At 38.8% G+C, this 15,043-nt stretch overlaps 2 protein-coding genes across 2 annotated transcripts; both read left to right on the top strand.

Moving 5' to 3' along the window:
• Positions 1-874: 874 nt before the first annotated feature.
• LOC140929313 (methionine aminopeptidase 1D, mitochondrial-like) lies at positions 875-9,324 on the top strand. The gene is made up of 10 exons (XM_073379116.1): positions 875-973; positions 2,994-3,042; positions 3,323-3,551; positions 4,634-4,782; positions 5,855-5,897; positions 6,382-6,545; positions 7,116-7,213; positions 7,608-7,655; positions 8,786-8,864; positions 9,087-9,324. The coding sequence occupies exons 1-10, from the start codon at positions 934-936 to the stop codon at positions 9,160-9,162; spliced, it is 975 nt and encodes a 324-aa protein (XP_073235217.1). The 5' UTR covers positions 875-933; the 3' UTR covers positions 9,163-9,324.
• A 409-nt stretch (positions 9,325-9,733) lies between these two features.
• LOC140931509 (uncharacterized) lies at positions 9,734-14,758 on the top strand. The gene is made up of 3 exons (XM_073381318.1): positions 9,734-9,796; positions 10,343-10,526; positions 11,882-14,758. The coding sequence occupies exons 1-3, from the start codon at positions 9,734-9,736 to the stop codon at positions 12,565-12,567; spliced, it is 933 nt and encodes a 310-aa protein (XP_073237419.1). The 3' UTR covers positions 12,568-14,758.
• Positions 14,759-15,043: the final 285 nt, after the last annotated feature.

Raw genomic sequence — 15,043 nt, 5'->3', positions numbered from 1 at the left:
GCTAACGCAATTTATAATTGTCATTGCAGCAGCACTCTTGACGTCACACATTTTTCGTTCACTTCCTTCTTGGGATGCTTTGAATAATTTAGACAATTTGCTGAGTCATTTTAGACCCTGTTTAAATATAGCAAGGGACAAATTCCTAGAAAAATCACATTTTTTTTCACAAAGCTCGTGATATGCGTTAATGTCATTTCAAACAAAATAATGATACAAACACTTTTTTCGTTTTTATTCGTTATATTCTTTACGTCTATTAAGGAGAAAAAAGAAATCATTAAATTAGTGATATTTTACCTTGCCGAACAGTAAGTGAGGGTTGCTTTAAAGCACTGAAACAGATGTGTTTTGGGAATTCAGACTTTGATATTTGCGTCTGATCACGTACAAATTGTGGGCGGTCTAGGCAAATTTTTGTCACGCAATATTTCATTACCTTTACACTTGAATACATTTTGATAAAATAAAAAACTCCTGAAATTCAAAGACATCTTTTAATCAATTCAAGCTAAGTTAAACTATCCTATACCATACAGGAAAAACGTCAACACAAAACTATATTAGCTTCAGAAATACCAGTGATTAGCCATCAAGGTTTATATTTGCGTGACATTTTCTGTCACGACGAGGCGTCCTCCTCCTCCATTTCTCCCAAAAACCTTAAAATTAACACAGTTCAATAAATTTAAGAATTGAACTTACATGCTGTTACAAATAACATATTGTTTAGGACTATAGTATAGTCGTCGCGATATTGACAGTTGACTAAAAATAATCAAAAGGACAGTCTCTTATTGCTTCCGGTTGTTCTCTTTTGGATGGGGCCTGGATCCAAGAAGACCTGGGCGCCATATTTGTTCTTAGCCGGCTCCGTAGAGCTTGAGTTTTGTCACTAATTTTTCTGATTTTGCAGCGCTTTGATTAGCGTAAATGAATGCGATGTGGACAAAACGGCTTCTGGAGTTTAAGTGTGAGTGTATTAGTTCATCCAGTTTGTAATATTGTTTGTCGGTGCTTCAGATTTTGCGCGTAAACAAACACAGCCGTAAATTGGTACAATACTCACGTGCAAATGGAGTTGAATCTCCATGAAGCCCACTTTGATGGAGTTGGCATAGAAGTTTCATTTACAGTTCTTTTACACCATTATTTTGGAACTTTGATCACTGGCCGCTTAATGGCAATTCAACTAGTATCTGTGAAGCGCTCTTTGACCCCCCTCCCCCCCTCCTTTCTTCACCTCTCTTCCCCCTCCAACCCCACTAGCTCCCACTCCACCCCAAAGCACAGGAAGCTGGTCACTATTAAATCTTAAACAATTTTTAGGCATCAAGATGGTTTCTGAAAATCAACAGACTGTTAACAGTCTTCAGGCGCGGATCCACACTGGTTTCCACGGTTTTACAGAAATCGGTCAGATTTTTTCACAGATATATTTTTAGTTAAAAAAAAGCTATGCAACGAGAAATCTTGTTCCATAACTACAACATGGAAATTGACCATGATAAAATCCTCCGATTTGCAAGGCTTCATTAGAAGAGAATGGAACTGGCCAACATCCTGTCTGAATGACTCAGAAACCCAGGAAAAGGACCTTTAGGTAGTGAAAATCCAAAAAAAATTCCTGTGACAGCCCATGCTCCCTGATCCCCAAGAAGCTTGCGCCCTCGGCGGTACGTTTCGTTAGGAAATCGGTCAAAATTTATCCTAGATCCGCCCCTGGTCTTTCAAGGTCTTGGGCGAGTGTCGATATCAAGTGCTCAAACAGGCCAAAATACTGCAAGCTTATAAGGCCATCCCCTTTTTTTTCTCCGTTTACTGTCGTCTGACCGACCCAAATGTTTGGCATTTTCAAAAAAAAAAAAAGTAACGACGAAAAATGAGCATAGTATAGAGAAAAACAGGAACAAAAACAGGAACATTTTTTACAGTATGTTGTGCATTTTTTTCATCCAAATATGTGAAATGTTAACTTTTGATGTCGTCCTGGGGTACCAGGGCCTCCTATTCCGAGACTTCTTGTGATCTTTTTTTTTTAGGTTTTTTTTCTTTAATCTGACCGACCGACCCAATGTCAGGAAATGCATTTGACGGTAAACGAGAAAAAAAAGGGCATGGCCTAAGGGGAAACTAGGTGGGGGAGATAAGAAGAGTTGGTAAAGGTTTCATGGTGTTTTATAGTTCATGAGCCAATCCAGTTTTCTCATGCTCACAACTGATGCCACAGGGATTTTAAATACATTGGTTATAGAGGAACAAATGGCCTCTTTTCCTTCCATTGCCCTCAGAGTCTCTTTCTCTCTCATTCACTCTCACTACTAGTCTTAGGGGCTGGACAATCTGCAAGCCAGCAAGCCATGTGAGCCGTGGGAAAAAATAGAGTTTTATGAAATTGTGAATACATGAAAAATGTTTTCTTCTTAGTTCCGAGGTTTGCTGATGGAATATTTGCAGAATTACACAGTATTGATCGACTTTCACTGATTAACAATAAGTGCTCATAGTTTTATTGACTAGGGTTAAGCACTTGCTTTACAGATTAGGGTTAAGCGCTGTTTAGGGTTAAAAACTTTTTTTACGGATTGGGGTTAAGTGCTTTTTGGTGTTAAACACTTATTTACAATGGTTAGCTTTCGGTTATTTTTTTTCACATTACTTCTTTTTCGATTTTTTTCTATTTTTCTTTTGCATATGGCTCACTGGCTCGCACTGTGTCCTAACTACTAGTCTTGCCAAGTCTAACCATTTTTTGTACCCATTCAACTGACTACAAACAGATTGCAAGCAACAGAAGGAAAAAAAATTTTAGTGAAACCATAAACACTGATTGAGAATTTCTGTTGCTTGAAAATGACATTTTTTGGGATATATTTATCTCAGTCTTGTTTTGTGACCTTCGTCGTTACTTTCCTTTAAATGTTCCTACAATTTACCTATTTAAGCTACAGATAAAGTAAAATTGAGTTTAACCGGAGTACATTTTCGTGTAGACCATCGCCAAATACAGCTATTGGAAAGGATAGTTCATCGCATATGCAGGTATGAAGTTGTTTCTGTCCTTATGTCTGTAACCTGAATTATTAGTTCCTTTTTGTTTGCAAAAACTACTCATTCTAGAAGGAAACCTATTGACGGTCATGAGTTGGATAGTTTAGTCCCAAGTGTCATATTGTACAGGTGTTTGGACTAATAACTCAGAAAGAGACTTTATTTAGTTTGCTATCTTTTAAAAGCACACTGGACAATTTAAAGACCTGTCTTTAAGAAAGAGGGATTTTTGTGGTGTTATAATAACTGCTGTGCCACTCTTTTATGGTAGAAATTCTTCAACAAGCAATTCATATGAAGTGATCACAGAACTTAAGCACAGAGTTTCTCCACCTGGTTATTTACCTCCACATATCATACGCCCTCCTTATGCTGATACAGGCATAGTACCAGAACCCCCTGAAGCTACTGAAATCAAAACAGATGAGCAAATTGCTGCTATGAAGACTGCATGTAGAACAGCGCGGAAAGTCCTGAATATCGCAAGGGACAATATTAAGGTGAGAGAATAAGAAGTGTGTGTTGTTTTAACAAGCCATTCTTAAGCTTTTGGGGCAATAGGTTATGAGGGGGTTGAATGACTAAATGGATTGACAGATTTCGCATTAAAATATGTTTTGATTGAGGACTTGTCTTGTGCAATAAATTGTGAATGGGTGGATGAGTGTATCCCTAAAATGTATAATGGTAATTGGACTGACTGGAGTCCAGTTTGGTCTGTAATCATATTAGTGACTCCTACTACATGACTGTGTGATTTGTTTAATCACGAGTATGATTACAAGCCGAATATTTGGACAACATGAAGTTCTGTTACATTACCAATTAATCATAACTATAACAAAATTTGTGATATCTTAAGCTTTCCTAAAATTAAAACACAGGATATTCTAATAGTTTTTTTGCTAGAAGTGAGAATAAAAACCCATTCAAGTGCGCGTGCACAATGACGCGTACTGTCTTATTAGTGCTGAAATCAGGATAGTTGATAGCCAATCAGATTTGAGAATTTCGTTATAGTTATGATTTGATGGATTACAAATCAGTTTTGAATTTTAGCCCAGATTCTGGACCCTGCATTTCTCAAAGTTTAGATCACAGATTTTGTACAAAAATTGGATCAGAAACTTTGGTCAGCCGTGGATGAAAAGCTGGTGACTTTGTCAACTTTTTGTTAATAAAGACTTGTCCAATCTTGTTGCTAATTGTTTACTGCACGAGATCCTGGGGAAACCCTTGTAAGACCTAGTGAAAGGGAGATATATAGATTGGTGGATGTTTCGAGTATCAAAGAAGCAATTTTCAGGTTAACTACCTTTTTTTTCTTTTTGTGCTACATTTCCTGTCCAGTTTAGGAAGAAATGTTAAGAAATGTGCATTTAGTTCTCATAATATAAAGAGACTTCAATGAACAAAATGTGTACCTTTATACAGTTGTATACTTTTTGGTCATCAGAGTGGCCAGTTTTCTGGTTTCTAGTGTGTTTTATACATGTAGCAGTTGTAGTTTTGTAGTTTTGGGTGTGGTCTTCCCCGCTATATTAACTAAGTAAGCTCTAAGCCTTCTGTGCTTTCTTTTAAGGTAGGTGTCACAACAGAAGATATTGACAAAGTTGTACACCAGGCAGCAATCTCATTTGGTGCTTATCCTTCTCCGCTGAACTACAAGGGATTTCCCAAGTCTGTTTGTACATCTGTTAACAATGTCGCTGTCCATGGAGTGCCTGATAGGTAATGTAGCTCTCATTGATATATCATGGCAGAATAATGAGGGGGACATGGGGGTTTACGGTATTGCGGTATTGAGCTTTTTTTCAAGCGGTATTTCGGTAATTTTGATTTTAATGTGCAGTATTGCAGTATCATCCAGCCCTGCGGTATGCGGTTTTTCATCCCTCTGGCTAACCGTATTCAGTAAAAGAAGATCCTTCATGGTATTGCAGTACTGTTCATTTGCCCTCTCCTGTCTAATGTAGGTCAATGTTTGGAAGACTTTAGACTTAACCGTAAATGAATACACAATTTCTGACAATTACTCTATGATGAAATTGGCAGGACATCCAATGACCTGGCTTTTCGATCGTTGTACTGATCAATTCGAGATCTTCTCACGTTTTCTCGTGAAGGCTGAGGTTGATTTCTGGCGTATACATGCTTCAGATAAAAAAACAAACAAACAAACAAAAAAACATGTGAGATGGATACAACATTAAGTAAGTGTCAGAGATCATAAATGCGGTATCGGTATTTCGTCCATTTTCGACACGGTATTTTGGTATTTGCCAATTTTTCGTACGGTATTGCGGTATTGGGTACCCCCCAATGTCCCCCTCAATAACATCTAAATCAACTACTCCTTCAAATTAATGTCTTTGAAATACACACACACAACCAAGAGAAGTTCTATTTATGTTGATTTATTTTATTTCTTCTACTTGTTACTATTAGGAGGATTATTGAAGAATTAAGTATTGTTTCTTAACAATCACCAATTATTTTGAGACAATACTTGAGATACATTTTGGCATAAGATGGCTTTGTGAATCTGACACCTTTGCCCACAAATAATTATTGATGCTGTACGAAGCCCCCTCTCTCCACACAGGTTTTAATCTAAAAAACCACTTTTTTGTCGATTTGCTCTTCTATAAATCTTTCCCATAATCTTTTGACAATTTTGCTAACTGTGGAGTTCACGATAGTTACTGACAATAGTGAAATTGTATATCGTTGCAATATGTTCAGAAATACGGTAACATATGAAATTATTGATAATTTAGTTCTTTCCACTTTGTCTTTACAGTCGGCCCCTTCAGAATGGTGACATTGTCAGCGTGGATGTTTCGGTAAGTGTAATCCCCAAGCAGTTCACATCATTTAACAAAACTTGGAGATGCAATCAACCAGAACTTGTTTATTGTTTATAACTGCTGGGCGCTACCCCTGTTTGGGGAACTGAAACTAGATGAATAAGCAATGATTTGTTGTCCAAACCGGGCTTTAGAACAGAATTTCTCATACCTGAGAACATCCAAACGTTTTAAGATCCTTTATCATCATCCATCATTTAGTTAGTTGCTTGCTTATCCCTTGTACTGGCTACGTATACGCTGTCAGAGTTCTTATGTGTAAATATTGGTAGAAGTAATATATTAAATGTTATTTATTTCTCTACTACTGTAAGCCTAGATGCAGTGCTGGGAAAAGAAATGGGAGAGGAGGAACGTCTTGTGTACTGTGTTTTTCTTTTGAAGGGGCATAGGACAGGACTTCACAAAGGCTGTTATTCCTGGTATATTTAGGTCTAATGTTAACTGTTGCCAATTTTAGGTCTATATAGGCGGTGTACATGGTGATCTGTGCGAGACTTATGCAGTAGGCTCCGTGGACCCACAAGCACAAAAATTATTAGAAAGCTGTCGAATGTGTTTAGACGCTGCTGTCAACATCTGTAGCCCTGGTACAAGGTTTTCTTGGATTGGTAATACAATAAGGTACATGCTTTATGTGCTGCATATTGCTTTAATAGTCATTTAAAGCAAAGAAGTGAAACACTTGTATAAATTATAGACCATTTTTAAACTTTTCTTTTTTTGTTTTTAACTTTTGACTGGGACTATAGTTAGCGAAAAATCCATCAAAATGGCTGGAAAGAACCCCTTAAAATCTGTAAAGCTGCCAAGTTTGAGAGTGATTTGTTGTAAAGTAATGAAGAGATATGTGTAGCTCTGCAAAGTTGCGGAATTTTACAGTCGTTTGTATGGTGGGGGCAGGTTTGTGTACCACACCACACAAACCTCTTTTTGGAGCAATATCTTTGCTTGCCTTGGATGCCAAGGCTAAGTATATTTGGTAGTTTTAAAGCACTCTCTGCTGCAGTATCGATGGATAATTGCTAACTGGTTCCAGACAAACAAAAGTTGGAAAAAAAAAAACATGGATGGGCTGTTATGGTCATAGGTACTCTGAAGGGTACTGCTCTTTTTCCTAGAGTTCATAATAAGAACAACCCAGTCCACCCACATCATGATGATTTGGCTAACCCAAGGGTCTTAATTTTGCAGCTTCATGGCTAAGAAAGATGGATTTAGAGTTTGCCCTTATCTGGCAGGTCATGGTGTAGGATCAGTGTTTCATGGACCACCTGAAATCTTGCACACAGGTGTGCATGTAAGCTATTATAAAACAAAATGGTTATAAATGATGGTTATACTTCAGTACCGTAAATCCTCCATTAAGCCCCCTTCTCTAACAATCTCCCCAAGAATGTTATTTAGTCCCCCCTCCCCTCCCTCATTATTTTTAAATGATAAACTGAACTGTAACACTTCATGTGGACTGATTTGGTTATGGTGTATTCACGTGTTGGAAGTTCTGATTTGTTCTTGATCTTTGTTTGTATGACCTCCAACCTCATGTGACTGAGCTTTTCTACTTTGTGAACTAGTTTTTATGGAGAACCGATGCCATCATTTTTGCTAAATTAAATAAACCTTCCTCTCTATTAATCCCCTTGCTCAACAGGGGGTTTATGATTTTTTTTCTTTACTTTGTAGTTAATTTCAATCCTGGAAAAATGGAAGCGGGAATGACATTTACTATAGGTAAGCGTTGTAAAACGAACGTGTTGTTTATTCCCATGGTACTCTGCATGCATAGCAGGAAATTCAGTGCCGGATCCAGACTTTGAGATAAGGTGGGGAGCGGGGCAGTCTCCAAAAATTTTTTTTCAGCCTTTCAGGCCTCAGTTTGGTCTACAAAATAAGGGGGGGCCTGGGCCCCCAACCCCTCCCCTGGATCTACTACTGAAATTCATCACTAACAGGGGCTGAGCTAGGATTTTTCAAAGGGGCGGGGGGGGGGGGGGGTCACACTGTGTCACACCGAGGGTATTAAATTTTACTAGATTGGCATGTTGACATCCAGCCCGTGTTTTACTTTTACTAAAAGTGATGTTTTTTTTTTGCGGATGAGCAGTGAGTGTGGGGGGAGGAACAAGCCTACAAGATAGCTGCATAGATTAATAATTTATGCTACGTGGAACTTAGTTAGTAAGTTCCAACAGAAACTCATGGGGGGTTGTCAACCCCTTATGTCTATGAGTTTCTGGTTCCATGTAGCGTAAATTACTCTATTTTAGTTACGAAAAGAGCATGGTCTACCGCAGATGTTAGGTCCTGCATCTGGAGTAAGTAACTATCTACAATCTCGGACAAAACTACTTGAGAAAGTTTTCCCCATCATGTCCACTTTCCTATGCAACAAAACTATTTCCAAAACGACGCCTTTGCGGAAAGAAAACCCCTTCCCCCAATTCAACGTTGCTTCCCACAAACGCCCCGGGATCAGGCTTTCTTTTGAATACACAACAACATTGCTTTCAGGGGGAGGGGGAGAGGGAAGAACCGGTACAGCTACGATGTTTAGAAAAATGTTGTCCAAGTATACAATTTTCTCAACAGTTTTGTCCAAGATTGTAGCACTGGAAAAGATTTATTGCATGTTAATTCTTCAGATTCATGTGATTTGGCCATCTGAATTATCGGGACATAAAACAATTATCTCACAAAGGGGAGAGGGGTCATAGACACCCCAGGACCACCCCCTACTAGCTATGCCCCTGACTAAGACCATGGTGACAAACAAGTGAAGACTGCAGGTTCAGTTCAATACAAATCTTGAAATGCGTAGTCAAAATATGGCGTTTTTGCCATGTTTATTTTTAATATTTCAGAGCCTGTTCTTTGTGAAGGATCACCCACAATAAAAATTCTGGAAGATGGCTGGACTGTCATCACTGAAGATGGCAAAAGGTATCACCTGTACATGTTTCTCCTCCAAATTTGGTTTGATGTAATTATATGATGTAAATTGAACAGAGGTCAAGAGCTTGGAGCTGAAGGTCATGGCCGGTCTGCACCTTAAGCTATGTCATAACAAATTTTCTTTTTAGAATAATATAATTTAATTGTTAGTATAGAGGTTCAACTGTTTTGAGATTAAAGCTGTGTCATTTTTTTATTTTTCTTCTTTAGGACAGCTCAGTTTGAACACACAGTGCTAATAACAGATACAGGTGTTGAGGTGCTTACAGCAGACACGGAAGATTGACACAGAAACCAGCAATTTGGTTTTTATTCTATCTTCTCTCTGTCTGCTGGAGTGAGGCAGTAAGAAGAGAGACCTTGGAGTTAAGAAGAGGGCTGGAGTAAACAAATATAAGTGTATATTTTTAATAAAAAAAAAAACAACGACAACAGTAGCGAATAAAGATAATTGGTCATTGAAAGGAGTAATGTTACATTGTTGAGACTGTTGCTGGCTCTCACCCCCTATATTTTTTTTTATGTTTCTGCCACTCAGGTTACTTGTAGGTTGATGTCCAGTAGCCTCACCCCTTATTATTTGTTTTTAAAGATTTTTTTGCATATAAAACACTCTCAAATGTATAAAAGAACTTAACTTCAAGCTTTTTACGGTGGAACCTCGATATAACAAAGACCCAAGGGACTGGCAAAACATGTTTGCTATAATGACGTTTTGTTCTATCGAGGTCCTTTTTCATGTATCTTACTTTTTCTGGGGTAAAGAAAATCAAGGACTTTGTTATATATCAAAGTTTCACTGTACTGAGCTGATGACAATTTGACTCAGTCCTTAAATTTTTCACAGTAGATCCCCTATGAAAGGAAAAGGTTTCATGAAAGGTTTGGCCAGCATGCCTGGTGCTGGCTTTGATTTGCAGGTGTGGGTGTCACTTAATGTGTTAGGATTAGGACCAGGGTTCAATCACACCCCACAAACCTGCACCCACCGGCATACAGCTTATTACAGTTGATGGCATTTTGATATCGAGCTAGATATCCACACCCCGGAATTCTAAAGACTGGAATTCAAGAGGAATAATTAAAGTTTTTAAAGGGTGTGGGTTGTGATGGGGGTGCCATGAAGGGGGGCACTCATTACCCCTAGCTTCAGAAAATAGAAACTGCCTAATCTAATTACGTAATTTAGCTTCCCAAAATTACGATGCCCATCTCGGAAACTTTAAACTCGTTTTTATTTTGATTTTTTTCAAAATTATGTCAATCATGATTCCATTGTACGTTGCTGTGGCGCGCGGAAAGAGGAGAAAACCTGGAAACGAAGAGGAAAAAAAGTCTCGTTCCAGTCCTTCTCGACCTGTTGTCACTAGTACGTGTCTTCGTTTCTGGTATTGCACCATTTTCGATTGTTCGGGGTTGCCAAACAAGTTGTTGCCGTATTTTTAAAGTGAATTTCATTTTGTTAGTTTATGCCAACTTCTGATCGAGAAATGCACCTGAAGAGTTCTGCTGGTCGTCCAAAAGGGACGTGTAAGAATGCTGTTTTACCGTCTTCAAGCGCTGACTTGGTGAGGGAGAGTGGCAATATGGCCGCTCAAACCGCCTTTAACGGCCACGTGGAAAGTCCCACTGAAAACGGCTACACTTTCAGTGCGTCGCCTCTTTACGAATCCAAGCCTCGTCTTTGACAATGGTAAGATGTTTTTCGTGTTTGAGTAGTTATTTTGAGTGCCATCTTATAATGAAAAACGTTTAGAAAGAACGGTTATTTCCATTCAGCCCAAAATTCCGGAAATGTCGTTTAGGAATCAAATGGAACGGACCGTTTCGTTCGGTCCGACCGGAATATTTGGGAACACCTTTGCAGACCGGTCCGGTCTTTTCGGTCGTTCCGACCGAAATTTCCCTTTCCATTTGACAAAATTGTTGTCCCTAGTACCGCTGGGTCGGTATCCATACCCCCTCCCCCTCCCCCCACCGGTTGAGGACATATTGTCTTCTTACCTCTAAAGATTTAATTATTTAATTGCAATCACCCTTGAAGACTGGAATGCATTCTAAGAGGGCCAGATTTCAAAATTTTTCCAAAAACTTGTGCCCTCAAGTAGTGCTTTTGCCACCTTTTTTTTTCTTCTCCACTAGCCTGCGAAAACATCCGTTTCTCCTCGCTCTTCGCCACTAGGGACATTTCACGCCAAGGAACGTCTGCCACTCAGGGGCAGAAATTTCATTACTGATGACGCAAATCAATGTTTACATAAGAAATCCGGTGGTCATGGGGTTCCAAATATATTTTTGTCCAATCTTACGTGTCTTCTGGTTGTTTTTGGGAAAGTGCTGTGTTTGTGTGCCAATGAGCTCCAGCAAAACTCAAATGCTTCTTCTAGAGAACACTATATTCTACCAATATTGACTGTTTTGTTAGAGATTCTTCACGTTTACATTTGACCTTTGTGGCGTTTTGTCTTTTGTCTGTCATTCGCAAACAATAGCTCAAACAATGTAACTACTCCATCGACCAATCAGCACTTCTGACGGGATTCCGGACAGATTTTATGTCATCGGTATGGAATTTCTGTTGCTGAGTCGCAGACGTTTCTCCGCGCGAAATGTCCCCAGTGGCGAAGAGCGAGGAGAAACGGATGTTTTCGCAGGCTACTTCTCCACCAACTGCAAAGCTTCTACCACCTACTTAAAATCTTATTGAAAACCCTGGGTTTGACGGGCTAATCTGAAAAACCATTTGTGGGAGGGGTATGGATATTTTCTGGACTGACACAATTGAAAGTTTGTTCTATACCCTACTTATGTTGTACATGTTATACAATCTATCTTTCAATTTTATGTTCAGGTCAAATATCGTACATTACCATAACCAAAAACACAGATTACCTATTTTGACCAATGACGTACGTTTTTGAGTTAGTATTGTTAAAATGTGATGTGTAAGATTACAGGAAATTTGATCAGCTGGTGATAATTGCCGATATTTTGATGTCCTACAGGGGTCTTCCACCTTGCCTCCCCAAAAGGCCAGGAGCATCTTGTCGAGAGCCCGCTGGAGGACCAATCATCCAGCTTTTGGTCAACAGATCCTGCTTGGGGTCAAAGCGACCATAGAGAGCTGTTCTTTGACCAAGTGGCTGAACTCGAGCAGTTGATGTCTGGGGAGAATTGCAGGGAAATTGTTTTTCAGAAGTCTTGGCCTGTTAATGGAGCGTTGTCTCTTGGTAGTGCTCAAAATAAGGAGGATGTTCATGGTGGCTTTGTAGAATTGTCAGATGGTGAAGAAAATTTAAATGCCAGTGGACTTAGTCGTGCTGATCCTGGAATATCTTGTGTGCAAAGCTCAGCAGAGAATCCTCCTCCAGAACAGCAAGCCCTTGAGCACTCACCAGCAAGTTTGCAAAACAATGAGTCAATGCTGTTTGATCAATCACAAGATTCTCCTTCCTCTGTAGGAAGCTCTTGCAGTGATGAAGCCTTTGAAAAGAGGATCAGGAACAATGAGGCTTCCAGGAAGTTTCGCCGTGCAAGGAAGGAAAGACACAAAACTTTGTTTGCTAAGGCAACTAAATTGGAGAAGGAAAACTGGTCATTGAAGCTTCAGGTGAACGAGATGATGAGAGAAATTGCTTCCTTGAGGTCCATGCTTCCAAAGAATATTAATCATGTTTCATTTGTTTCATAAAATTAGAATGATACTGTAAAATTCCGAAAATAAGCCCCGGGGCTTATATTTTTCAAAGCCCCTTTTTGAGGGGCTAATTTTTGGAGGGGCCTATATTCGGAGGGGCTTATGCACGGAGGGAAATTTGCATTATAAAATCGGTTGGGCTAGCTTGTAGTGGAAAGGAAATTTACCATTTTTGCTTTGTTTTACTTTGTATTCAAGGGCAAATTCCAAGTACAAGCCCCCCGGGGGGATTATATCCAGAGGGGCGATTTAATGGAGGGTTTTTTGCGTTACGATTTTGGGGGGCTTGTATTTTGAGGTGCTTATACATGGAGGGGCTTATTTTCGGAATTTTACGGTATGTAGCTGTATTTTACACTAGTTTTAATGTTTGCAAGGATTTGTTGCACTGTTTAAACTTATAACTTAGAAAATCAGACAGCTTCTTCTCATTTAATGAGCTCTGTGTTTAAAAGTGCTTATGGAAGAATATCAGGCAGGTTTTAGGAAATTATGTTAAGAATAGTACTTTAGGTGTACACCAAAACAAATTCGGAAATCTTTTTTGTCACCTATGTTGATTTGTGCATGTACATATGTTTAAGTAAATTGGTTCAAGATGAATTCACATTGCTAAGATACATTGTAGATATGTTTCTTTTGAACTTGAGTCATTCAAAACTATTTTGAAAAATTTCCAATGTTCTGGACAGTTGTCATTTAGGTTTTAAGCTGGTCTTTCTCTTAGGGAAAGTAGCTGGTCATTTATGTCTCAAATTCTCTTATATTATTTTGTTATGTTTGACTTATTTTCAAAGTAGCCGGCAGATTTTGCTACAGTAGCCAGCTAAAAAGCCAGCGACAGGCTACTAATGACAGCCCTGATGTTGCCTAACCTGCGAGCAGAGGTTTCTTAGTCTCTTGCATGGTTTTTAGCATTTATGAAGAAGTTTGTGTTGCTTGTCATTCGCATAGTTGGTTTCTTTATTAACAAACCAATGATGCAACTGACAAGCGACATGAACGACTTTGTAAACACTTTAAGCCTTGCAAGAGAGAAACCTCTGCTGACAGGCTAGATGATGCCTAAATTGAATTGTTTTTGCTTATATAGTTATTATATTACATTGTAAGTGACAGTTTGTGTTCATGTGTCTTTGATTTAGCATGTAAAGTTAGTAGCCATAGGTCTATTTTATTGTAGTAGTTATAATTTAATAGAGTTAGTAGCTATTGGTCTATTCAATTATTGTAGTAATATCATAAAATATGTTCTACTTTTTTTCCACATTTTGATGTAATTGTGGCTTAAGCTATTTACGTGAGAAATCTGGTTGGGGTCAGGGAAGTTTTGGCCAATCAGTGGCCTGCTAGTAATCGCTTGTAAAGGCATGCTTTTGACAAGTCAGGGAAATGGCTCATTCACCCTCTCCAGTACTGCCAAGTGGGGAGTGATGCCAACTTGCAGCCATGCAGAACAGCTTCTCCTAGAACCTTTTCATTCATTGTGGTAGACAAGGAAGCTTGCAAACAAACATCAAAGACCAAAGTGACCATTTTCAATTTGGGAAGTTTTAGGTACATGTATTATTTTTAGCAAAATCTAACTAGTAGTCTATTATCAATGCTGCATTCTGATGGGTTGAGCTACTACTAGGCTATATGTTATAGCCCACTAGTAGCAAAAAGCGCCGGCTTTGAAAACCAAAACAATGGCGGCTGCATCACGTTTAGCTAGCTAAAGTTGTTTTGTCTCGATATTTTTGACTGACTAGTTCAATTTTACTAAAACTGTTTTTCCTCTTGTCCTCATGGCCTCTGAGCCTGTAGCCCATTTGGCCTTTGGCCTCATGGGCTATTGACTCGGAGCCCATTCGGGCTCGAGGAATAATTGTTAAATATTCTGACTTATTCCAATGAAATAACTCCCCTTTGAATACTGTCAGGAATGCCTCCAGTAGCAGTAGTAGTTTAGTTTCCCCAACATGGTCACAAGTCACTGACTTTAATGCAACAGGTTTAATTCACTCCCGCATCACAATCTCACATGGTTCAAAGACTCAAGTCACATTCAATTGCGCTCACATGTGTGAGTAACTTGTCAATCAAGATCACAACTACGTATACTCTTGGGCCCAGTGTACAATACTGATCAAACTCAATTTGTGTAGTTATGAATGTTCAAATAAATTACTTGTTTATGAAATTTGGTTTTAAACTTGTTTGTTAATAATACAAGTGTTAGTGGGACCGAGAAGTAGATGTTCCATAATTGTTCCATCAAGTTCTTAACGAAAAAGCTAATTTTGAAAATAAGTTATAGATTTTAAGTTTTTAGAAACGTTAGAGGAGAATTAATAGTTTCTTGGAGGTTTCTTAGAGGTGCTGCTCTATTCCATGATAGAAAGGGTAAATCCTCAGTTGTCAATCTGAGGTGTTGCATGTTATGTTTCACTCTTTTTACACTTCCTTTTTATAGGTCTCCTATGTC

The sequence above is a fragment of the Porites lutea genome, chromosome 3, assembly GCF_958299795.1.
Source record: "Porites lutea chromosome 3, jaPorLute2.1, whole genome shotgun sequence".
NCBI lineage: Eukaryota > Metazoa > Cnidaria > Anthozoa > Scleractinia > Poritidae > Porites > Porites lutea.
This window is presented reverse-complemented; position numbering and strand designations above follow the sequence as displayed.

Coding starts and splice junctions, on each gene's coding strand:
- LOC140931509 (XM_073381318.1), top strand. CDS start 9,734: ATGAAAGGAAAAGGTTTCATGAAAGGTTTGGCCAGCATGCCTGGTGCT. Junction 9,797..10,342: donor GTGCTGGCTTTGATTTGCAG/GTGTGGGTGTCA, acceptor TCATTTTGTTAG/TTTATGCCAACTTCTGATCG. Junction 10,527..11,881: donor TGAAAACGGCTACACTTTCA/GTGCGTCGCCTC, acceptor GATGTCCTACAG/GGGTCTTCCACCTTGCCTCC.
- LOC140929313 (XM_073379116.1), top strand. CDS start 934: ATGAATGCGATGTGGACAAAACGGCTTCTGGAGTTTAAGT. Junction 3,043..3,322: donor ATAGTTCATCGCATATGCAG/GTATGAAGTTGT, acceptor CTTTTATGGTAG/AAATTCTTCAACAAGCAATT. Junction 5,898..6,381: donor TTGTCAGCGTGGATGTTTCG/GTAAGTGTAATC, acceptor TGCCAATTTTAG/GTCTATATAGGCGGTGTACA.